This window comes from Limulus polyphemus, unplaced genomic scaffold (genome assembly GCF_000517525.1).
Source record: "Limulus polyphemus unplaced genomic scaffold, Limulus_polyphemus-2.1.2 Scaffold5839, whole genome shotgun sequence".
NCBI lineage: Eukaryota > Metazoa > Arthropoda > Merostomata > Xiphosura > Limulidae > Limulus > Limulus polyphemus.
Window position 1 is genome coordinate 19,622 of NW_013671449.1, and position 27,235 is coordinate 46,856.

The window sequence follows — 27,235 nt, forward strand, 5'->3', positions numbered from 1 at the left end:
AAAATTGTACACAAATTTCAAGCAAGAAGTAATTTGTAAAAAAAAAGATGTAATTACCTTAATCACATGAGTGACTTATCTACCAGTATATCAAAATCCTTTTCTTCAGTCATACTGTTCAATAGGTTTCATTTGTATTAAATGTTTTATTCAAATTATGGTAACCCTGATACATTACCTTGCATTACTATAATCAAAGGTAATTTGCCAAGTGTTTATCCGACATTACAATTGGTCTAAGTTAATCTGTAGTATTGAAACATCCTATGTATGTTAGCTCTTTTTTTTATTGTTATTATATTATGTTTCATTTAATTTTTTATCAGACTCTAGATTCCCCCACACACAAGTTTGACCAATTGGTCTATAATTTCAAGAAAGTTCTTATCACCCTTTTTAAAAGTAGAAATAAGATTGGCAACTCTTCAATCATCAGACACTAGCTCACTTCTATTGACATATCAAAATTGATAGAGAGGCTTTCGTATTTGATCTTTGTCCTTCTTTAAATCCTAGGGAGAACATTGGCTGGACCTAATGCTTTCATTTTTAATTCTAAATCTATTTACTCACCATTAGTAGATTAGTACCTGTAGTCAGAGCCTTATTCCCAGTACTAAAATGACTAAAATAGTTATGTGGGTATGCACCTTCAAATGGTGAAAAACATGAGTACATGTACATAATAATAATAATATCTTGGATTTTAATCTAAAATGTGTAATTGTAAAGTGAATTTTTGACAAGGTACTTTACTTCCTCTCACATACATAGCTATTCTTGTTCAGTGCTGCCCTATATTTGCCAAATTCTTTCACATGCCACAAGCCATTCACTCCTATGTACCCCTTGGTTCACATTGCTTAACTGATTCATGCATGCAAATCATCATGTGGAAAACCTCCATCAATAGATGTGCCCCCCACATGACTCGTATAACTCCGTATATGCTATCGTACCTAACTATCACTTCATTTGGCAGTACTCATGTTTGGACATTTTATTTAATGTTATCTTCGATTTGAATTTTCGTAGCATTTAGTTTTTCAGTTGCCTTTTATTTGTTTTACATAATCTCATTTAGTCATGGTATTATTTCATTTCAACCCATTTATGGAATTAATTATTTTTCTGTGCTTTTCCTTCTTTACCAACACAGTTGTGTTTGGTTTACACTTGCATTATGAATTCTGAAATGCATGTTACCATATTGGAGGTTGTACCTTCTACCAGCACATTTACTCAGGCTTCAGGTGGGGAGAACTGGACTTTGGAATTATCTGCAATTGTTAGTCAAGAGATTGATAATTATTTGAGAAATCTTCTTCTCCTGATGTTGACCAACTTCCTCATGAACAAGCTGAATCTGTTTGGGACAACAAAGCATTTGACAGCCTTTTTCCTCCTCTTGAATTTGCTGTGTCTTCCCAAGTTCTTACTGTGGGTTCCATTTAGGCCTAATATGGCCTTTTTTGACATGACTTCCCAGGTATGTTCTGTTCTATCCCTTTCCCCAATTTCCTATAATCCTCTACCTTCTTTGTTATATGATACTTCTTCCTCTCAGTCTTTTATGTTTCCACCTTCTCGCGGGCTTCAGATCAGTTTGCTTTAGCCAACCATGAGGCTGATTTTCCATTCCTGGATTTCAGCAACTGGAATTCATTTTATCTGTTTGGGGATGCAGACACTGATTGTACTGTTCTTCTGTACTATGCCCAATTTTCTGACCTTTGTCATACTACATGTCTATCTTACAGTACTTTTCTACCATGCACCTCATCTCTCTGAGGCAATCCACTAAGATCCTAAGGGTTTTTTGGGGGATACATTTGCCTTAATTACATCCTTGTTGGCATGTTTGTTGACTTCGGCTCTTTCTTTACACACATGGTTCCTCTGTTGTTATGATCTTTTGGGGGAGAGATGCAGTTTTGTCCCTCATTCATTTGCCATCTCCTTAGGACTTATGCCTCATCCCTTTTCTCCATTGGTCGATGGTTGGAGATCTTCCAGCATCTTTGGAATACTGAGTGGAATCTGTGAGACAGCAATTGACTCTTTCCTCATTAGTTGATCGTTTGTCTCACACAGAGCCTCAACCATCCCCTATTTCCATTCCCCATCTTAATCCTTCCCGACCCTTACCTGTTCCTTCGACACAGAATCTTTTTCTTATCATTTTAGTTGATGACAAGTTTTATGGTTCCATCAGTATTGGAGACTACTCTGTGATTTCCAGTCCAGTGGGAGCTCATTTATCCCAGTTTGTTGATCTGTGGTGAGATCTCCCCAGGGATTTATGGGTCCTTAAAGTTTTATCTGAAAAACTTGTCATTGATTTTCTCTCCCCTCCTCTGTTGTTTCAGCTATCAATTTCCTTTCTGTTGCCTTGGGATCCTACCACATGTCAGTGTCTGTCTGAGACAGTACAAAATCTCCTCTCTCAGAATTCCAGCTCTGGCTGTCGATGCGTTCAGTCAGGATTGGACAGAGAAATTCCTTTATGTGTATCCTCCTATTGACTCCTTCCCAAGGTGATTTCTATCATTGACTCCATGTCAAGTCCTTCTGATTGTCCCCTACTGGCCGGCTCAGCCGTGGTTTCCGCTGCTGCTTCAGATCCAATCTGCTCCACCATTGCCTCTTCCCAGCACTCCATCTCTTCTATGACAGCCTTGGTCCCAGGTAGTTCATCCCACCATTCCTACCCTTCATCTTCAAATCTGGTTTTTAGCAGGTCCTTGGTGAGGAAATCTGGTTTATCACAAAGTGTAGCTTCATTGTTGGAATATTCAGTTCAACCTTCTTCCATGGAGGTTTATCAACATACAATGAACGTTTTCTGTTGTTGGTCCTTATATTACAGATTTCCTCACTTGGTTAATTGATCATGGGTCTTTGGTCTTCTCAATCATGGGTTAACTGGCAGCTTTATCCAACACTCTTTGTTTTTCCAGGTACCGTACAGTTTTTGCCTTCCACACCTTGTCATTCTTGTTATATGTTTTCTGGATTAGTCACCCTCCACAGCATGCTACCTTTCCAGCTTGGGATGTCAATGTGGTGCTTCATTGCCCTGCTGTACCTCCATTTGAACCTTTGTCTTCATGTTTCATTTTTCCCTTAAGGTGTATTTCCTCCTCGTTTTGGCCTGTGAACAATATCAGTCAGATTTGCCATTGTCATTTCACGTACTTTGTATTGTCTTCTTCTTTATTTGGATTGATCTTTCCTTCCCAAGACTTTGGTGGCTCAGGAGGGTAATTTCTCCTTTCTTCAATTTCCCACCTCTATTCCATGTCTGATCCAGATAGACTTCTATGACCCATTCGTGCTTTTTACTCGCATGGCTTCCTTTCATCATAACTGTTTCTGTCTATTTATTCTTTGTGATCCCTCTCCTTCTACCCTTACCAATTGGGTTCGGCTTTTAAATCAATTGGCTTATTCTTCCTTTTCTCCTTTTTTTCCATCAATTATTCCAGGTATCTTCCCATCAGATTAGGTACCTTACTTTTTTCCTGCCGTCTCATCTGCATCGTCCTTTGGAGAAAATTCTTCAAGAAGGCACGTGGACCACTCCAAATACTTTCATCTCTGACTAGCTACATTGTGTTGCCGTTTTTTTCCTTGTCAGGTTATTGTTTTTTACCTGTTGCCGTTCAACTTTGGAGTGAACCATTATATATACCCCCACATATATGTCAGTTCCAGGAGGTTGAGTTTTGGATTTAGAGCTGAACCAATCAACATGATGTACTCAGACGTGTAGTGTACCACCATACATGCAGTTCACCCCTTTGATTGAGATCTCTCATCCTACCCTTACATGATTGAGTTTTGGACTGAACCAACCATGTGATCAAGGTGTCTGGTCCCTCACTCAATTTACCTCAAGTGCACTACTCCAGTGTTGTGGGTCACGGTGGGTGCACTTGGTAGTGCTATGCATCTTCCGCTTGTGCTACCCCTTGATGTCTTTATGCTGAGGATGTTACTGCATTTGAGATGGTTCTGGTCTGTTTGATTTGAGTGGAATATCTATGGATTTCTGTCTACTCACATGCGCCCTGTTCACAGATCAGTAGTGAGATTTCTTCCTCCGGTCGGTTGAACTTGAGGTAAAGAAGGTATGATCCTCTTTCCTACCCCTGCATGGATGTAAGTTTCCAGAGGTTGAGTTTTGGATGCAGTTGACATGCCATGTATGGTCCGTTGTGCCCTAGCCACTCTATACCTTGGAGCATATCCCTACTTTTACCCACATTGGCATGTGATCCTCAGATTTGTCCACCCGGATCAGTCTTACTTTTTCCACATCTGGACGAAGAGTATACCTGGTACAGAAGTGGTGTGGTCTCCCACGTATCATCTTCTTATTAGAAAGCTCCCTCATGAGGGGGTCCTTCAGATGATTTCAAAGAATACTTCTACTTTCTTCCTTGCAACTGTCCCTCCACCTATTCAATGTGAGATTCTAGCTATGTAGGTGAGTGGAAGTAAGGTACCTTGTCAGAAGTAATAATTTTCCTACACTGAAAATATATTTCCGACAGGTACTTACTTCAGCTCACCCTTCCTCTCAACTGTCCACCAGTGCTTAGATTTCTGCCTAAACTTGAACTGATAGTTAGGTAGAATAGCATAGATAGTCACATGAATCATGTGTGGGGGGGGGACACACACATCTATTGGTGGAGGTTTGTTGCAGGATGATTTGCATGCATGAATCAGTTAAACCAAGGCTTGTGGCATGCAAAAAAAAAAGGCAAATAGAGGGCAGCACCAAACTAGAATAGCTGTGGATGTGAGTCCAAGTAATTACCTGTAGGAAGCATATTTTCACTGTAGAAATATTATAACTTTAATGACAAAGAATTAATTGAAATCACTGTAAGTGAAAGAAAAGTGTGAGTCAACCTTTCAACTGAACTAACATCATTATTCTATATACACCTCTTATCTTGTTATGAATCTTGATTAGAAGTGCAGTATGGACATCACTATATTTACATTTATTTCTAATTTTTGGAAATGGATAACTAATGTTGTAGCATATTTAAGTCAATCAGTACTCATCTAATAAATCACTATTTTGTGCTTTTTTCATTATAGAAATGTATATTTGTGGATCGTTTTATCATTTGTTCTAAAATGCCTCGAAGAAGCAGTAGCTCAGACAGTGATCGTACTTCCAGAAGAAAGAAAAAATATAAAAAACGAAGTAGTAGGTGAGTTGGTTTTGCAAGTTTCTGAAAAAATGTATATTACGTAACTGGAACACTTGCACATTTTTGCTTGTAACATATTATTCAAAATTGTTTGTTTTGTGCTTATATTAGCCATAGTTTTACAGTTATGTTTATAGATACATATTTGTTATAATGAATAGTAAGTATGTAATCTGTAACTGCTATTTCTTTAGTTCCTCTTCTAGTTCATCTTCTTCGAGCGATAGTTCAGATAGTAGTATAGAAAGATATTCTCGGAAAAGAAAGACTAGTCGCAGAAGTAGGTCGTTATCGAGAGAGAAATATCGTCGGAGAAAATCCCGTTCACATTCTGGTTCTCGAAAAAGTAGCCCTACAAGAAAATCTCATCGGTCACCATCTCCAAAATATTCCAAAAGTAGAACCCGTAGATCTCATTCAAGGTCAAGGAGCACATCACATAACCATTCAAGTAGAAGACTCTCAAAACGATCAAGATCAAAGTCACCAAACCGGTGAGCCTCTTTTTTCTTTCTTGTTTCTGGTGGGTTCCTTATCACGAATTGTTTCTTGTTAGTTACTTTAATTGGCTTTCTGTATATATATTATTCAGCTATATTTCAGACATTAACTGCCAGTTTTTGTTATTATGAACCAAAGTTAAAACAGCCTACAATGTAAAAATGGATCATAATATACTGATTTGAATTATAACGTTTTTTTCTTTTCTATTACTGCATTTTAATGGAAAATTTATCTAATCTTAAACTGCATTAGTTGTGTACATAAAAGTGACTTAACATACAACCTTCATGGTTAGTTAGATGCTTTTTACAAGATTATTGAATTGTATTATGTTGAAAAACATTGTTTGTACATTCATTATATCATCCCAAACTTTTGTCACCAAATCAGAAACAATTTCCAAGGGTTATAAATCTTTGAAACTTCTCCATCTTTTCTTCTTAATGACTGTAAACAACTGCTTCCTACATAACTAAAATATTAAATTGTATTTCTTGTAAGTAGATCCATCAAATGCAACAACAAAGATAAAACAGAACATTCATCTTAGAGTCATGAGATTATTATAAGACATTCAGTAATTTCAATAAATGACAGTATTTAATAAAAAATTCAGCTGTCAGATACTTGTATTTCATTATCAGAGAAATCTGGAACATACTGTTGTTGTTATTCACATTCTCATTATATTGTAGGACTTTTTTGTCGTATTAACCCTAAAATCAGGAGTCAGTTGTACATAAGTTAGTGGCTGTTTGGTCATCACAATATCTGTCAATTGATAAAAAACATTCAAATTTTCTTTCAACAACAAATTATTATTAGAGCTTTCAAATACAACTTTTATGCTTATTGGTTCACCTCTTTCAGAGAAATCGTATTTGAAAACAAGCACTTCTCCTATCTTGTGTGTGAAGATATTAGTGAAAGTCCATTGCCTTTGGCAAAGTAATTTACCTATGAAAGACCTGTTTTCAGTGTTAAAAACTAGTCATAATACACTGGAAAAATGACCAAAAGCCACATTACCATAGTCTCAAGCACAGGAATGGAAGAAGTGATTATTACATGAAATGCAAACATTGCAGATGCATTTACATTGCAGTCCCTGTTAAAGATAAGTGATTGAATGATAAGTCATCAAGGAATGTTAAAACCCAATCAAAGGAAAATAATATAATAGGAAATTAGAAGGAATAGTAGGAATAAGATACTTTGTTCTATCCCTTCATTGTAAGCATTTTCATTGTTTTAAATCATTCAGTAATTGACAGGCTTAAATATGATTGATCATATCTAAACCAATGAAACCTTTCAAAATAGGTGAAGAACATTTAATATCCTTTCTGCTAAGTGCACAGTGTGTCCTAGATGTAGTGCAAGTCAAGATCAAAATGGATTGGCCTTGAACAAAAGTATCCTTGTTTTAGGAAGACTTTTCATCAACACTAAAATAATATTTTGGCAATTTCATTACATTGTTTGAAGCATTAGATCAAACCGTGAACTTATGCAAAGTTTTATATGAGAAAGTATCAATTTTTATACTAAATCCACAATTTTATATTTAGAAAAAATTACTAATCTTTTTAGACCAAAGTCAAATGATTTTGATAAGATACATTTTTAATTGTGTTATATCATAAATAGTAAATTATCTGGTTAAAGTACCTCATATTATGTCTAAATTTAAAATTGAGTTAGTAGAACCTGATTCATGTATTTTATGTGATTTTCCTCACATTAACAAAATTGTTGATTGAGATAATTTACTTTCACTTGTGGAAAAGTTTTGCAATTTTACTTATTTTTTAATATTAACAATAATTCAATAAATTTGTAAACAATTCATGATGATAAATTTTAGTATGATTCATTTGTTTAACCTTTTAATATCTGTTTATTTTCAACATTTTATACCAACTGCTTAGTATTTAAATGTTCAGTGTACATTACACTCCTGAATTTAGAACTGCATTTTGTGAGGGAGTAAATTGTTTTATTTGCATTCTTAAGTAACATTTCTCTTGAGTTTAATAACATAAAAGGCTTGTATCAAAAAGATATGAAGCTTGAAAATGACAATACTTGAAATATACTTTGGTCTGTACTGAAATAAAATTATAATATAACTTACATTGTGTTCATTTATTCTGCAATAGTATTTTTCCATGAATAAGTAAAACTCCATAAAGAGTTGTCACATTTTAATTGATTAAGGTCACATATGCAATATCATAGTAATTGAATTAAGCAAAACAAGCTGAAAATGATGTAATTCACCTTGCCTTTTATTCATATAAAAGGTTAAAGAGCCATCAGTTCTGGCAGTTTTCCACCAGTATTAACAGTACATTGCTCATGTTGTAGGTTAAAGAGCCACTGGTCCTTGCAATATTCACTTGTATTAACAGTCCATTACTTACATTAAAGGTTATAGGGTGTCTATTTTCCGCTTCTATTAATAGTCCATTTTTCAAGTTAAAGGTTATCAGGCCTGACAGTTTTTCACCTGTATTAACAGTTTACCTGGATTTAACAGATAGGAGTTTGGATATTATAAAGTAAATCAACTTAAAAAGAGGAAACAAAACTAAAACCTTAATCATACAAGGTGAGGCACAATTATGTGCCCACCTAAAATACTGTACATTCCGGACATTACTTGGATATGTTACTTTAAAGACATATAAATACAAGTTCTGGATAAATTTTGTCACTAATTGAATGTGTCCAGGAAAATGATTCCTGAATGTGACCTGTGGTAACAGTCAGCTCGATGCTGGCAATGAGTTTCTTCTGCTGCTACAGTAACAATATATGTAACATTGTTCCCTACCTGTGTAAACACAAGAGTTAAATAAAGTTATTGTATATGTCTATAAAAGTAACATATCCTAATATCATCGAAATCAGACTGTAATTTAGGTGAGAACATAACTGTGCTACACTCTGTTTATTAGTAAACCATTTTAAATAATAGTTATGTGTATGATTCTCCTAGAACTTGTAGAAGCTTGCAGGTTCATAGCCAAGAACTGGTATAAGATTTTGTGATATCATTTTAAATTCTTTTAAGTTTGTAGCAGAACTTGAAGATGATAATCAACATTTAATAGTAACTCTACAACAGGGATTGGAACTTGATCACTGTGTGACGGTGTAAATCATTTTCAACTAAAACTTCCCACCTCAATTCCACTTGGTATATTATTACAATGAAATATTTTTGGAGAAAATTTTTTTGTTGAATGAAAGTTAATAATAGATCTCAAAATAACATAGTTTACATAAATCTCTCACCCATGGATCAGTTACCCACAAATATGGATACATGTTATATTTTTAAAAGGAAAATGCAATGAAAGATTTTCAGTGATGTAAATGGATTTTCTTAAAGTTGTTACCTAATTGTATATAAAGGGTGACGTAGAAGTTGTACATCATCATTTCAAAAACCTCCATTTTCTATTGGAAATGATCCCACAAATCCAACCAGCCAACCTGCTCGTCCGTACATAGTAACCTAAGCCTGGCATTCAAAACTAGTGACCAACTTATAATTTCATCCCCAAATTTAAGTCTTCACTAGTATTCCTGACAGAGATAAGTTATTGTGGCCCCTTTTTTTTAATGCCTTTATCAATATCGTGTACTTAATAAGCTCCTCTGACCTATCCTTCCTTACATCATTAGCCCCTATGTGCACTACAAAGACAGTCACTGCTAGCACTGTACATACAAATTACACATTTTCATTACTAGCTTCTTTAAAAGTGCATCTCAGCCTCGATTTCCCTAGTAAAACCCACTACTTATACCGTTTGCCCCTTACAAACCATTTTATGGTAATTTTTTAAAGTACTTACATTTTAATGGTTTTACAGGTATATATATATAGCTAAAAAGTAAAAAAAAATAGTGTACATATCGTGTGATAACTTGTGTTATAAAATATGTAATTAGGTTAAAGCCTCAACAGGCCCAAATGAAAATAGTTTAATTCAATTTTCAATCTCTAATTTTACTTTCCAACATTTTTTTTTTCATTGTGGTCGTTATACTTTGCATATTTTGTCAATAGTCTCAGCTACAAGAACTCTAATTTTTAAACGGCTTTTGCATTACATGGTGGTATACAATTATAACACTTACTGACTTGTACCAGAGTCAAAACTTATAATAAATGCTGACTATTGTGTTTTATTTAGAACGAAAAATTTGTTGTAACATTTCTTTTTAAGTGACTTCCACTGAAACAATAAGAGTTTTGGGTTTCACAATAGTTGCAAATTAATTTTTGAAACTAAACATACAATAGCAGAACAAATCTTCATATTTTGTATATGTGTTATTTGATTAGCAAAAATTTATGTGTGGCATAAAAGTTAATGTATAACCTATATTTCAAATTTTTGCCTTTACCATGACTTTTCTTAGTCATGTTTGTTTATCAATAATTCTTTCTCTTTTGTTATAATGACTGGTTGGGGGTGTTATTAACCTTGAAGAACATGTGCAAGTGATCCTGTCATTACCTTGTATCACAATATGAACAGTTAAAGTTTCTAACATCTCATGGTTGTGCATACTTTTCGTCGCCCTTTACATACATTTTAATAACGAAAAACCAAATCACATAATCAAGTGACACAGGTCTCATCTGAATTATTCAGATTTTAGAATTTTTCTTTATTTTTTAGTAATAGGAGAAAGTCCTCAACCAGTAGAAAAAGTTCCAGTAGTAAATCTGTAAGAAATGCCAGTTCAGGATCAGGTAATCAACAGGTAATGTGTGTGTTTTTTACAAAAGTACTAAAGTAGATTATACATCTTTCTTTTGTAACTTAAAATATTCAATATTTGTTATAGTTAATAAACTAATCCAATTTTTAACCATTTAGTGGTATTGATCCTGATAAATTTCAGTTTTACTTTCTATCCTTATTCCATTGTGAATAGTCCACCGATGGTATGGCGGTAAGTGTACAGACTTACAATTGCTAGAATCCTGGATTCAATTCCCTGCGGAGGACAGAGCAGGTAGTCCAATCTGGCTTTGTCATACGACCAATCAAACCATTGTGAATAGTATACATCTTTCCTGCATATAAGAAAAGACCTGAGTTCACACGATTAATCCTAGAACAATTTATTATCATTGGCTTTTTACATGCATTTTTGTAAACTTTTCGTGCACAAAATTGCTTGTGGGCCCATAACTTTGCCTGTTACAAGGTTCTTAATCACATATGAATGGCACAAGAAAATATAAACAAAAGTACCATTAACCACATTAATTACTGCTAGAATCTCCCCTTTATATTTTACATAAAAAATGAGCTATTTTGTGTGTACTTTTTTTTTTATAAATTCTCTACACCAAGTGTTGTAATAGGAAAAACATAAACTAGTTTGAAAGTAATTTAGTGATATGAGAGTTAAATGTTTAAATAACTGCATGCAAAGGTAGTTGCATTGAAAATATATATACAGTTCATAAAAAAGTGAATGGAGCAGACTGAACATCAAAAATCTAGATAGGAACAAACTATGTAGAAATATATACTCATCTGTAATATGTAGGTTGTCATTTACGTGTATATTTAAGGTGATTTTCAAAAATGTATGCTAAAAATATGTTAATTTACATGAAAAATATATGTATGTAGCCATTTACTAACATAGTAATTAACGTTTTCCAAAATTAAAGCCAAATGTTGTTCTTTTTTTTTTGCTTCCTTCATTATGTATTGTTCAAAGTATTTTCTTCTTCAACACAATTTAAAGTAACCTCTTTTGTTTGTTTCTTTAAGAATGAAGATGAAGTCCTGAAAATAAAACTACAACTAGCATTAAAAGCTGCAGGTGAAGTTGTTTTTTTTTGTATGAATTAATAGCTGTTTCAAACATTAATTACAAATTTAAATCAATGAGTAGAATACATGAGAAATTAAATTTAATAAAATATTTAGAAGAATACTTCTGCCTTGGGAATTATCAGTTAGTACGTTAATGTGCGACATTATATTTCAAAGATTACAGACACGGTCTATAGGTTTAACTTCTTGAATTTTACATAATTTTATTTGTATCCATGTTATAAGAATTACTGATTCCAAAGTGCAAAGGGATAAAATTTTATGTAATACAAATAAATCATTCTTAGAATAAAAGTATTTAAAAGTTACTATATATCCTTTTTATTAAAGCTATTATACAGTGTGTAATTGAAGTACGTTAAATATGTATGTTAAATTTTCCACTCGGGTTTCATATTTGAAATTCATTATGATATTTCAGCCATTGTTTCACTTTTCTAACTTTGTGGCTCAAACCAAGCACAATAGCTGTATTTGAATGTTTTTGTTATTTTTCAGCTAATGCTGATGCAGAGCTTCGAGAAAAAGGGTTAATATGTGGGACCAAGGGGGCAGGTGATTCAACAAAGACTCCTGTTTCAACAGCTGTGTCAGTTTCAGAGCAGTATAAGAGAGCTCAAACTATTGAGGATATCAATTCACCGTCCTTCATTCAACAGTCTTTTGTCTCTAGTAAACAAGGCCAAGTTCAGTCAAATAAAGTAAAGTGCTGGGGTTATTATTTATTTATTTTTAATCTTTTTTTAATATAATTTGCTTCAATTTCCAAATCATGAATAAATATATGTATATATAACATTTGTTTTACACTTTTAAGTCAAAAAGGGCAGTCATGAGCAAACATGGATTAGTTCATTTTAAATTTTGAAATTCTGGGTGTTCCATATGTAATTCTTGTTTTTAAAGTGAAAGAAATATAGTATGTGTACATATTCATTTGTTTGAAATCTATAAATTTAAAAGAAAATGTTTTGTAAAAAGATATATTGATTTCAGAGTTTTCAATACATAATAAGACAACATGAGGATATGTTCATTATCTTGGTTAAGATGATCAGGCATGTGCTATGCTGACTCGGGTACTCTGATTAGATAATTCTGATATGGTACATTACCTATGCTCACATGTACAGCTATTCTTGTTCAGTGATGTCCTCTACATGCAAAAATTTGTTGGCATGCCACAAGCCTTAAACTCCCTTATACACCATGATCAACATGGTTCATCTGTGTTTCATATGTAAATCATCATGTCATCATGTGACAACCCTCCACAAATAGGAGTGCAACACACCCTCCTAACGCATGTGACTCCCTCTGTTTGATTCTACCAAACTATCACTTCTCCTTAGGCAGTGATTGAGTACAGACATTTTTTAGTTGTGCCCTTTTGGTGGGTTTATTTAATTTTTTTTATTTGCAAAAGTAGTGATTTACTTGATTTACTCATTTGCTACAGTTAGTTTTTTCTGTAGTAGTTTGCCACGATAACTTACCTTTGTTTATTGTTGTTTTTTCTCAATTTCGACTTCTTCACGGTTTAAGATGAATTCCAAAGTTTGTGTTTTACAGCTTCTGATACTGTTACCACTACTTCATGTCTGAGGTCTCGAATGAGAATTTTCGGGTATCTTTCATCAGGAGATTGATTGTTATATGAGGTGTCCTTTTTCTCTTGATAGTGTTCGGGTTCCTCCTGCATTATCCAAACCTGTTCATGACTAGAAGGATTTGACAGGTTGTTTTTCCTCCTCCTAACTTTGCCATGTCTTCCCATGCATCTCCTACAAGATCTACTAGTCCTAACGCTGCCTTTTTGGATATGCTTTCTTGGGTGTGTTCCATTTTCATATAATATTGTTCCTTTCTTCTTTACACAACACCCATCATTAGGGTCTCTTGTTTTCCCTCCTTTCCCTGACATCAGGGTTCATGCTGAGCATTTCGTTTCTCAGTTGAGGATTGGTGTTAGTGTACCTTGTCCTCCATGGACTTCTGATCTTTTTGCTTTGGCTTATCAGCAAGCTGAGTAACCCTTTCTCAACTTCCAGCAATTGGAGTCACTTTTGCCAATGACAGTTGGGGGCTGTCCCTGATAATCCTATCCATTTCTCACCTTCATATCCTTACAGCTCTCCTCCAGTACTTATTCAACATACTCCTCTTTTCTGAGGCACTCCACTTGAGGGTTTTTTTCCTCCTTCCTCTTTAGCCCTATCCCTTTACACCTGGTTTTGTTGCTGCTGTATTTGGAAGGATGCTGTTTTTTCACAGATTCATATATCTTCCCCTTATCTTCATGACTTCTGGATGTCTCATTTTCTTCATTGGTTTGTTTTTGGAATCACATGTGGACTCTACGAGTCCACATTCGACCCTTTAGTCTTTGGTTATTCATTTTGATATCATGATCTCTCCCATAACTGTTTCTCTTCCTACAACCTCCTGTCCTTTACCAGTTCCTACCACTATGTTTTAAAAATCTCACTGTGTGTCCCAAAGTCAGGTTCATTGTTGGCAGCAGTTCCAGTGACTTTCAGGAGGCATGTGGAGGAATGTTTGGCCAATTTTGTTCCCCTGTGAATGTTATTTATTACCAATTCTTGAGTGATCCAAGTTTTGTCAAAAGGATTTTTCATCCTTTTTCTTTCTCCTTCACCTTTGTCTTCTGTACCAATTTATTTCCCATTAACTAGGGATCCAGCTACCTGTCAGAGTCTATCCAAAGTTGTGCTGACCCTTCTGTCACAGAAAGCTATTATGCCTGTCAGCCAACCTTCTCCAGGAATTTTTGTGCTGTGATCCATCTGTCCTGCCTCAACCAATTTCTGATTCTTTATCATACTCAAGGGAGTTTTTTCTCCAGGATTATAGATGACCAAGGTAAACATCTCGATTGACTATCTCTATATTCATATTTCTCATCAGTCCAGACGTTATCTTCAGTTTTTCCACTACAGGGTTATGTATCAGTTTCGCAACTTCTCTTTCAGACTTGCTTCAGCTTCATAAGTATATTTTGCCTAACTTCTGCATGCTCTAGGGTTGTGTTTACACTATTACTTGGATGAATGGCTCCTGTTATCTCCTTCTGAACTGAAGTCTTCTCTCAACACACATCTGCTGCTAACAGTAGCAGCTTGTGTTGGTTGGATTATAAAGTTTGTGAAGTTTCATTTTGCTTACTTACTACCTTATCCACTTGGGTGTATTTTTCAACATCCCTACATTCAGGCCCATCCTTCTCCATTCAGTAGTGCTTCCAGTTTTCCACGCTTTCACTGCTTCTTTGGTTTCAGCACAAAAGGTTCTTTCACTTTTAAAGATTTGGACTTCTATGAGTTGGGTACACATGCATTCTCTTCAGAGGTCGCTGCAAGGCCCATGGAATCTTGCTTAAGATCCCTTGGACTCCCCAATTTCCCTTCCTCCTTCCCTTACCAACTATCTGCTTGAGAGTCAATCTGCCATAAGGTAAAAAGCATCCAAAACATGACACACAAGGAGATTTATCCACAACATATGGGCCAAATAAAGGAGGTGCAATGTGCGACCACAAAGGGAACAGGAATGGGTACCTACATAGTGATTGAAATACGCCAAAATGGTGGAATTGTTGGAATGGAGCATGACGTGTTGGTACTGTATCAGTGGAAGAAAATGAACCATAGCATGTCATAAACTACAAGGTGTTGAAATGGTAAGACATAACAATCTGAGACTACTGCCCAGAAATCTCTTGCTGATGAACCAAAACTCCCAAATATGGATGAGTTGGAAGAAGCAGTACTCCCTTTGTTGTGCTGTCCATGTTCAACCACCAATGTTTTCAGGTGACTATGCAATCAGTGGAGTACTCCTCATCTAGATGATTTTGCCATTTTACTCCAACACCAAATAACCTTTTATTTTTATTTTTTTATTTTTGGTCTCCGTTTCATCATTCTCAGATCCTGGCAGTGTATTTTCCTAATCAGAACTGGATCTGCCAGTTGCATTTACATTCCTTCCAGAATCGTTGACATCCTTGTCACATGGTTCTTCCAGATTGAGTTTTCCTACTCAAAACTAAAGCAGCTCATGAGAGTCTTTCTTCCTTCTCATCATTTCTTCTTCTATCCATTTCCCACCTTTAATCCCACTCTGCTACAGATAGACTTCTATGTCTAGTATGTGCTCTTTGTTGTTCCATTGTCCGTATGGCCTCCTTTAGTGGTTCTCCTTTACAACTTATGATCATCAACTGCTTCATTTGGTCTATTCCTCCCTGTTTTTTTCTTCCTGAATTCTGTTCCAGGTGTCTTCGCTTAAGATCGGGCACCTCCCTATTTTTTCTGGAGTCTCACTTTTATTTTCCATTGGAGGAAACTCTTCAGCCAGACATGTGGCCTACTCCTCATACATTCATCTCCCACCATCTTCATTGTATAGCTGTCTCTTCCTCATCAGGGTACCACCATCCTTCAAACTTTGGTACAGCTGTGACTGGGTAAGTTATCTTTTCTATATATATTTTTCCATTCAGAGTCCTCCCCCCAGCAGGACAGGAGTATGTTTAAGGATTTATAACATTTAGGTCCAGGTTTCAATCTCTACAGTGGCCACAGTATATAGCCACGAGTTTTCTATAGAGCAAGCTTCTTGCTTAGCATTAATATAAGGCATGAAACAATTTTCACCTGTCCAGGTATGCTTTCTTTATCTGAACTCTGCACTATGCAGAAAACAATATACCCATGGCCAATAATGCACACCATTGAGATGGGGTGTTCCACAAGATTACTAGTAGGTTTTCCTCACATATATTTGCTTCATTAATATGCTCATTCCGGATGGTACTAACCCATAGAGTTACATGGGTAATGCAGAAGGGATAGCTGCTCATCTCTGCTGTCCCTTCAATTGAGTATATCAGGGGTGGTCCACTTCTCAATATAGGGTTTTTGTGGTCACCCAGTGCACTGTCTCTGGTTTTAGCATTCTTCCAGACTCTCCACTGCATTTTATTCCCCTTGTTCTTCTAGTGGAGTATGGGAGTCCTTACCACTTTCCAGCTCCAAACTGCTGGGGTGGTGGACCATGGAGGTATTCTCCTGAATGTGATCATTTTCATTTATTCAGTAGAGAGAAGGGCAGTGGTGTAGATGGTGTCCATCAAATAGACATGCTCCGCCTCTATGCAGTGGATCACAGAGGTTTATGCTGCACCCAGCTTCTATGCAGTTCTGTTCGTAAGGTGTGGTTGTATATATTTTACAGAAGCAATCCACTTCCGTGCAGTGGTATTCAGAGGTTGATATTGTGCTTCAACCTTTTTTGGGTTCTATCTGGAGGATGACATTGCAATTCACCCTATTGATTAGGACCCCTCATCCTACAATCACCTGGATTTTGGTTCCTAGTGAGTGGTTTTAGATTACAGCATAAATCCTCACATATATATTGGTTCTGATTCCTCGTCCTCACTCCAATTTCATAGTTTTGCCTCATATTCTCCACTTCCGTGCAGTGGATCCCAGAGGTTGATGTTGCACACACATGCACTTCAACTTCTGTGCAGTTCTATCAGAGGATGATGTTGTTTGGGGTGAAGGTTCTCCTTCTAATGCTCCACCTCAGAAGTTTTTCCCCCTTCCTGAGGCTGCTGTTGCACTGAGGGGTTCCACTCAGATTGGATTTGGTTTGGTGTGAACTGCCGCATTGGCACATCCCCTTGTACCATCATTCGGATGTCAGGTTCCTGGATGTATGGGTGGTTATGGATTTGCACATATGTGCCCTTTTTAGTAGATTGGTTTGACATGTATATAATTCTGTTCTACTCAACCTGAGGTGAAGACAATGTAGACCATCCTCTTACCACGGGTCGAAAGTTGTAATCCTGATGCCGCTTGGTTTTGGACTGGAGTTCACTGGTCACATATGGTTCACTGTACCCTAGCCGCTCCATACTTTGGAGCACATCCTTTTAGCTTTGCCTACATTCCTATCTGTAGATGGTTCTTCTACAATCTTTCTTCACTGGGATTCATATTTCGGTATATTGTGGTTCAGATTCAAACCCATCTGGTTTTTCTCTCCGTTTTAGTTGTGCTCCTCCCACTTTCTGTCTGTGTATGGGACACCTATTTCCACACTAGGCACAAAGTATATCTGGTGCAGAAATGGTGTGGTCTCCCATATGTGTTCTTCTCCCAGTGGGGAGGAATCACACATCATGTGTGTTCTTCAGATGCTTTTGAAGGATACTTATTTCTATCCTTCGCACTATCCCTCAGCCTATTCAATGTGGGATACTCTGCATGTGAGCAGAGCGTATCAGAAGTTATTATTTTCCTATACCAACAATATATTTCCCATAGGTACTTCCCTCCTCTCACACTTTCTGCCTACTGAAACCTGGTGCTTTTCTTTTCTGCCTAATCTCGAAGTGATAGTTCAGTAGAATTGAATAGAGGGAGCCACATGCATTAGGAGAGTGTTTCGCACTCCTGTTGGTGGAGGGTTGTTGCATGATGATTTATGTGGGAGTTCAAGGCTTGTGGCATGCGAAAAAATTTTGCACATAGAAGGCAGCACTGAATGAGAATAGCTATACATGTGAGAGAAGGTAAGTACCTATCGGAAAAATATTTTCGGTATAGAAAAGTAATAACTTTTGGCACTTTTTTCAGAAAATGTCTAATACTCAGTGAAATATTCATATTGATATAATGCCAAGGTAGTGTTACATCTAACAATATATGTAATTGTTTAATGATGTGGACTTAGATATTTATTGTACTTTCCTGCTTGACAAAAGTTAAGTTGCACATGTTCTGCAGTCTTTATTAATGTATCTTATAAGAAGCTGTTGGTTTCGTATAACAGAATAAAGGATACGAGGTAAAGTAAGATTCATTTTGGGACTTTAAATTGTAAAAAATGAGAAAATCATAAATTTGGAGTAAATTTCTTTCACTACCATACCAAAAAGACCTTATAAATTATTCGGTATTTCTGATACTAAAAGATTAATTTTTCTCTATTTTCAAATCATTATGCAAAACGTTTTTAAGCATATTAGAGATAAATGTTAACATCAAAATATCTTTTTATAGGAGATGAATGATAATTCCTTCAGACTTGATGATCATACTTCAGCAATCTATGGAACATCCTTGATAAAATCTTCAACAGCCAATCCTAATACTAAATCAAGTATTTCAGCAACTAGTACTTCTCTGGGAAGAACCTGGTGGGAAAACTCAGAACTGCTTTGTCATGAGAGTGTAAGTAAATATGTAGTAGTCTTGTACAACAGCTTTAAAATCCATTTTTAATATATATAGAGAGCAATAAAAGAGTTCATGGAAGCTGTGATTCTTAGTAGTACTTGAATGTTATATGACCGTATCATTCGGCAGATTATGAAATACTGACTGAATGTTCCATCAGTATTTCTTAGTAGTTGATGATAGCTTCATACATCACAGTTATTACCAACTAGGTGTGAAAGTTTGAGATATTACCAGTATTATCAAATTAGCAAAAAATGCAGCTATCACCAGTATTACAAGATGATTAAATCACTACAGTACTGAAGTAATTTTGATGTTTGAATGGAGTTGTTATGCTTATGTGTAACAGTTTTGAATATGCAAATCAAATCATGTGCCAACCACATCAAATACAAATTTTGTAGGTAGTATGATGCAGTGAGGTGGCATTAGGGGGCATCATACTCTGCCCCCCAACAGATATCGGGGTTAGTCTTTTAAGATTTTAAAATTCTCCCTACGTTGTGACTTCCACTAACATAAAAGTATTAATTTTTTTTGGAGAAGTAATCATAGTGTATATCTTTAACCAATCAGACCTAGGTGATGGGTTTGATATTAATCTGAAACACCTTCAGACCATTGTGAAGCTGTGCAAAGAGAACCTGGAATAATTTTAGATTGTTTCAATAATGAAAAAGAATAAATAGACACTTCTTAAAAGTAAAAAAGCCTATTTCTTCTGTATTTAATAACGCTTGACTTCCTCTCCCTACTAACTCTTTGCCCTCCCAATAAAAGCTCTTAGAAAACACTATTGATAAGATTGAGATGCCACTGGAAATTGATCAACAGTCATCAGATAAAGCATTATCAGATGTAGCAACACGAACTGTAATTTCAAGATAAACTCCAAAATCATTTTAATGTTTTGTACTCAACTTTTCTATCTTTATAAGTCTCCATTCTAGATTGTTTATTTTAGTGAAAATTTTGTTTTCCAGGAAAAAGGAACTAGTAGTCATGGTAATTTGTATAGTCTATTGTACTGTTACAAGTTATTTTGTGTTTGCTAATTGTTAGAAACACGAACAGCTATACAGTTATTGAATAACAGAACATGTTAAACTTCATTAAAAAATAATATTAATCTAGTGTTGGGGATCCAAATATACAGGTTAACAACACGTCTGTGTATTTTACACAATCTTGTAACTACCATGTAAGTGTAACATACTATAACTCTAAAAGTACTTAATGTAGCTTCATGAAATTTGGCAGACTTTCAGTAATCATTAAAAGTTTTGTAGATAAAATATCAGAATTTTCAATTAACTATTTTTACTAAAACTTTATTTGTAATATACGGAGTCAGATTGTAGACTACTCCGAGTGAAAAGTAATTTTCATCTTAAAATGATCTGAAAATTTCCAAATTTCATTTGTTTAATCCCTAAAGACTCTTAAATAAATATAGAATGTCTTTTTTTTTCAAAAAACTTTATATTTTATGTGTTATTTTTTTCTACCATAACTATATGGGGTCGATTGATTAGATCAACCTCATAACCACCATATAAAATTATGAAATCTAAGTTACCCTATTTTCTTTCTAGAATGACTGCAGATTGTAATAGGAAACCACAATGGTTTATCCTAAATAGCTTAAAGCTGGTAACAGTATACATCTATTTATACAAACTGTTATTTGTTTATTGACCTTTGAACCACATCTAACTAATAATCCCACTAAACAACTGGTAAATCACTTAGTGAACATGCAGCTCACACACATTACCATATTGAATTAAATAATGCATGAACTTCTTGCAAGATTTTTTTTTTTTTCATTATCTTACCTAATCCTGGTTACTTTCTAATTTTTACATTTTAGTTACTTTTATAATAATGAATAAAGAATACACATCAAAAATAAGACTTACCTGGGTCATTATTTTTTTGTTGTTGTTGTTGACTGTTGATGAAACTTAAGCATACTTTTTATATTAAAGGTATTGCTACACTAAATACTTTTTATTTAATTACATAAATGCACCTAAGAACATGGAATAATAACACACAAAAAAACAACCAATGACTTGTAACTATCATAATTCTTCTGGGTTTTTAACTATGTGATAAGATCCTTTAAAAATTCAGCTTAGCTCATCAATGTGATTACCATAAGAGAAAGTTTGAAACTGATGGATGAAATAAACAATGCCATGTATGGAAAGCAACATTATATACTATGTAATTTCATAGATTAAAACTATTAACAATTTATGAAAGAGAGGATATGACAGGTGGGCATAGTAAGTGGGTCTGATTTTCTAGTTTATGGCTCTGTAAACAAATAAGATTGAAGGCTATAAAACATAGGCTTTGTCTGAGTAATATCTATATTATAATAAGTAATTTATGTTAGATTCTGTACTTCTCGGGAAGATTGGGGATTTTTCAAATACTTCCATATAAATTAAGAACTTAAACTTATATAATACTAAAAGATGATCTATTAACTATGTTTGATACCAAGTTTATTCGTATACATTGATAATGAAGCAGTTTATTTAAGTTTTGAGTGTAACTATGTAAAAAGTTGTGAATTGCACACTTTGACCTTCCCAATGCAAAATGGTTAAGGATGAAATCCCTATAGAAGTTACAAACTCAATCCTTGCAGAATGTGAAGTAATTTCTTATTATAATTATGATTATCTCCTTAGAAATCATAGACAGAGTAGGAAGTTTGTTTTTTAATGTATTAAAATAAATCATTATTGGTTATAGAAAGTATAATTCTGTTTGAAGTTCTGGTTTCTAGTCCACATACTTTTTGAACTAGCTCTGGGTTTTTAGCTGCTTGATTTGACAGTTTAATATATGGTGATCTAATATATATTTTTTTTTATTCTAATCTATTTTCATTTCATATAAGTGTTGTAGTGGTACTGGAATGCTGTGGTAATATTATTCCTTTAAGAAAATGTTGGATTTAAGCTAGTTAGTGAAAATAGTTGTTTGTTATTTCAAAACAAAGAATGAAACATTTTATGAGAGCTTAAAGTTTTTAGTGCAAACTGGGTAATTTTATTCATTGTTAAAAAGATGAATAAAACACCACCTATTACTCCAGAAAACATTAATTGTTTTATTTAAGCCAATATTTCACTATTAAGGCTTTATCAGTGAGATTTGTATTGTTTTTTAACATTTAGACAAGTTGTAACACCCTCCATGTGACTATATTATCCCAGTTTATTTAGTGTACAAGTATAGGTTACCTAACTATTGATGGAAATGTCTTTAGCAAAATTTTACACATTTTAGTTCATTGTGTTTATTCATAAGTCAATTCTGCATCTATCAATAAATTGTTTGTGCAAGACTATCATGAGGATTTTGATTGCAGTTTAAACCTTATGACTGTAGTAGTACTACTATAAAATGTATGTATGTGCAAATGTTTTTAACATTAAGACATAAAACTCATAGCATGAATTTTTTCACAGCTATTTGAAGACCCAGAAGTGAAAAAAGAGAGGTGGAAGAAGAAGTTATCAGTACTGAAGAGGAAGAAATTAAATGGAAGAGTCATGACCTGAGATACATTCTTCTCATAGAATTATGGTGTGATGTTCACTCAGTAGAAAAAACAACAGTTGGTAATGATCAGTGACTGACTATAAAGGACCTAGCTCATAGTGTGTACAGTGAGCCAATTGTCTAGCTTGATATTTTGACTGTTGTGAGCTGAATGAACTCTCCACACTGTTGGAGTTCTATACATTTTAGTAACTTGGAACTGTTGACAAGTTAACAAATCACTGAAGATTAACTAGCTTCACTTTAAGACTCTTGGACACTGTTAACATCTCTCTTATGTTTTGTAGAATCTATTCCAGTGTATTGCAGGAAAATTCTTAATCTTTCACCTATGGAGGCAGTTTGGTTGTATTAAAGTAGATGTTTTGTGGAAGCAGTTCCATTGTGTTGTAGGAGATTTTAATCTTTTGTGAATAGTAAATTGGTCATCACATCTGCTTATTCTATTTTTTGTCATTGTTTTGTTGTTTTCTCTACCAGAATTTCAGTTATTTTCTTGCATCTTGCAGTATGAAATGAACAGTAAGTATAGAAAAATTGGAATTCTGTTTCTTGTTGAAGTTATACATTGGATTAAAACTTGGCAAGTGAACTGATCTAATGTGTACCATACATGACATTAATCATTCATGGTCATTTGGTAAAATACTTCTAGGTAAATTTGTGGCTTCATTTTTACAAAATTTATATGATGTTAGCCAATCCAATGAAATGTTTATTAGCATTTCAAAATCTAAAGCTTCTGATTCACGAGTGGTGTCTACAAAAAGACCCTGTTTTAGTGTCTTTTGTGGTTATAATTTATAACAGAAAAAATGGATAATTTAAATAGAGATTAAATTATAAATATGTTGTTTTTTCCCATTATCAACATCATCATCTTCATTAATAAGTGAAATAATTTACCAAACATTTTTTGCACATTTAGAATATGTAATAATTGAAATGTGGTCTTTACATTGAAACAGGTATGAAAGCTTGGGACTCTGAAATATAATATTACTCTTATTATTAGACATTGTGTGAACATGTTGTATAAGTAGCATCTTTTTTTTTATCATACTATCCTTAATTGTAATGTTTTGCCAAATGTTGGTTGTCAGGTTAACAAATGGATATTGTGTCTCAAGTTTCTTGACTAATTGGTGTTATAATTATAAATACAAACCCCAAAACTTGTTATAATCTTCATTACAGTTACCTTTTTCCATATCCAAGTTGTTTCTTAATATGGTATACTAGTTTTAAGTAATTAAAAATGAACGGTTTGAGTGATTCATGCAGAACAAGAGTCTTAAAAATTATCATTAAGCATACCAGCTTATATGACAAAAAGAATGAAAAAACTTTTATACTTGTGGCTTATCCTTGTTTGTAATACATTACAAACTTCATGAAATTTACATAATGATCAAAATGTTTGGTTACATCTTTCATAAGTCTGGCCCACAGTAGTACCAACATTTTATAATATGTTGTGCCGGCTATGGCATTAAGCGTCATTTGTAAAACAACCTTGTAATTAATTTTAAAATCAACTAAAAAGGGGATTTTAATAGAAATAAAAGCATACAATGTTTTATCAAGTTAACTCTTCATCTTTAAATTGGGTAATTTTTTTAAAACCTCAAAAGGAGGACTTGACGAACATTAACCATCCAGATATTAGTTTAATTCTATATTACTTTTAAAAAGCTATAAAGAAATGGTGAATGAATACTTGTGTATTACTTTTCAGCTTAGTAATTAACATTTCTTTAATCCTATTTTTACAAAAAAATGTTCTCGCACTCCGTTTTAAAATTAACCCGAGTTTCATTCAAGTACTCAAAATCATAAAAACAAAAAAAGAGAGATATCTACATTCATTCAAGTACTTAATTTCTGCACCATTCCCCAATATGTAATGCATTTACATTAGTGTGATAAATTATTATTTTTTAATAGAAGTAACCAAGTTTTATGACAGGAGTAAACTTTGGTTTGTAGATGGTGAATTTTAACATCTTACAACATGCAGTAAATCACGTACAAAAGATAGGAACGATGAACTGTGCTTTAGGATCAACAACCCTTGTTTCATAACTTTTATTATCTGTAAGTCTGATTTTGTGATTCTCCATGGCTTCATTTAACTTTATTAAGTTCTGATCAAAGCAAGCTACTCAGTTTGTTTACTCTAATAAAAGGAAATATTATAAACAAGTAAATTAATTTCTGAAAACATCTTTTAATTACAAAATCATAACATTGAATAACCAAAGATATTTTTATTGATAACCTTCATTAAGAATCATAAGTGGATGACTAGGTTCATACAATATCTGTATAGGTATGTTTTAGATCATTTTGGCATTAAAGTAATGATAAAGCAATGTAGGATTTATTTCATTTTCTATGGTAAATTTCAGGGTTAACTTGTCAAAATGTTGTGTATGTCAATTTTATTATTTCCATTAAATTCCTGTTTTAGTCATCCTGTGTTACTGAGTGTAGTACTTTTTTTTTTTAAACAAAAGCATTTTAACATTACTGGACTTGCTCATACAGTTACTAAAGTTATAAAAACCTCTTGTTAATTTCACAAACAATGTTCCCATAGTTTTCTCAATTTTTCTAGATGGGTGATTTTTAATTTTCTTAAAAAATACTCATTTCTGTTTAACATCATGACTGTTACAGGATAACATATTAAGGAATTTATCCTGGCCAGTATTTACAACATTTAATGAACAATATTTATTTTTCTATTTCTACCATAAAATCCACTCTCATACAGTATTCAGATACACCACTGTCCTACAGGTAAGCTATAAATATCTTCAATCCACAGCGGCCTCGGGGAATGTTTTGCCAAAAAAAAATCAGAAAAATGCACAATAAAAATATTTTTTATTGCATATACTTACAAACACAAAGAAAATTGAAGTTGAAATTTCTGGTCAGTTTCTAAGCACGTTGTATAAAACTCTGCTGGAGCTGGAGAGAGGTCTACACAAAAGGAATTGAAACAAAGATCGTGGAACATTGCACGAGTCAAAATGAAGATTCCTAGTGGAAAACCCCACAGTCCTAGATTGCTTAGTTACATCAGTGATAATTTCTATTATATAAATTCCCAGTTCATACTAACTTATACAAATTTCTGTACTACCTCTCAACATGTGTATGACCCATCCTAGAGAACCAATGATACAAAAAGAAAAACAGGGTCATCCAAAAAGCACAAGCCTTTACAGAATGACCACTGTGGTATGTAACCTTTGTTAAAGAAAATTTTTGCAAGTTTATGATGGTTCATATCTTGTTTACAAAGATATCTACTAAATACAGACTACCTTGCTCAGTTTCTTAATTTATCTGAATAAAAACATTTCTTTGTGAAAGAGTAAAATTCAACAGTTTTTTCACTGCCACATTACTATATTTTGGGCTCATTATCATAGTTACAGTAAATTGTTAAAATACATAGTTTCCTATAATTTTTACAATTTATATTTTATGCTAATTGTAGTTTAGTTTCATACACTTTATTAAGATAATGGTCTTGGAACAATAACAATGTTGTAATATGACTTTATGAATGTTCAGTTTATCTATAATATGAAAATATATATGACTGAAGAAAGAGTGGATAGAACATCTTATATCAGTTAGTTTCTACCTGAAAACACAAATGACATTTAGATGTACACAAAACAGTGAGCTTTTTGACAATAGTTTGGACAAAAAAATATTTCCTTTGATATTTTGTGTGGTATGCTTCAGACTAAGTGAAAATCATTTCGGAAACATAAAATAGGAAAATAAACTTTATTTTGAACAGTTTTAAAGCTTTATAACTACATTGAGCATACAAATCACTTTGGATATATAGCACCTTTTTTTTTTTTCATGTTCATCATTTCTTGCACCATTTTAATAGTTTATGCACCTTAATGTTGGCCTTTCAGAACCTGAAAATTCCACAATACATTTCTTTAGCTTTTGTAACTCTGATATACTGGCAAGTAAAGGATTGTAATTACCCCTACAATTCATACTATATTAATGATATTATTATATTACATTAATTAATTAAAAATCAAACAACACCTTTATCACTTGGGTCTACAACTACACTATGTTCCTGAGAATATTTAACATCACTTCAAACAACACCTTTATCACTTCGGTCTATAACTACACTATGTTCCCGAGAATATTTAACATCACTTCAAACAGCACCTTTATTTCAGCAAAAATATTTTGCTATCACAGCAAGTGTAAGTATTACTTTCTTAAAGAAACAAAATATTATGCTATAAAATAATTAAGAGTTTACACGTGAATAATTTTAAATATACACATATAGTTTTCTATCTATTAATCTGTTGAATATATTTAAGAAGTGAACCCAAGAACTTCTGAAAAACCTTCAGCTTAGATGATAAGAGATTTATAGCAAAGAACCTAGGAATTTTGGGATTGTATTAACCTTTCCCAGACTGGAGGAGTGTCACCAATATCACCAAGTGTTTCCTTCTCACAGTTGCAATACTTAACCAAAGTGAATGAAACTTCAAAAAACTTGCTAAATAGTAGCTAGTTTAGGCTTAAATAAATTGTTTGATTTAATATTTCTATAATTTTTCTCACATTTTCTCAAAATTTCAAAGCTTCGTGGTGAGACACACTCAGTATACTAGATTACAGTTTATGCCTTCAAGTTTAAACAGTTCTGCAATAATTCACTGAACATTTTTTT

General features: G+C 33.7%; 1 protein-coding gene across 2 annotated transcripts in view; it reads left to right on the forward strand.

Moving 5' to 3' along the window:
* LOC111089302 (serine/Arginine-related protein 53-like) overlaps positions 1-24,964 on the forward strand; it is a 28,592-nt gene extending 3,628 nt beyond the window's left edge. Inside the window, exons 2-8 of one of the 2 annotated variants that reach the window (XM_022401551.1) lie at positions 5,119-5,234; positions 5,429-5,728; positions 10,442-10,526; positions 11,555-11,606; positions 12,119-12,321; positions 18,721-18,891; positions 22,395-24,964. In XM_022401551.1, the coding sequence (XP_022257259.1) occupies positions 5,158-5,234; positions 5,429-5,728; positions 10,442-10,526; positions 11,555-11,606; positions 12,119-12,321; positions 18,721-18,891; positions 22,395-22,487 (981 nt within the window). In that variant the 5' untranslated portion in view covers positions 5,119-5,157 and the 3' untranslated portion in view covers positions 22,488-24,964. The remainder of the gene's footprint in view (positions 1-5,118; positions 5,235-5,428; positions 5,729-10,441; positions 10,527-11,554; positions 11,607-12,118; positions 12,322-18,720; positions 18,892-22,394) is intronic. The other variant, XM_022401552.1, reaches the window with a different exon arrangement.
* The last annotated feature ends 2,271 nt before the right edge of the window (positions 24,965-27,235 follow it).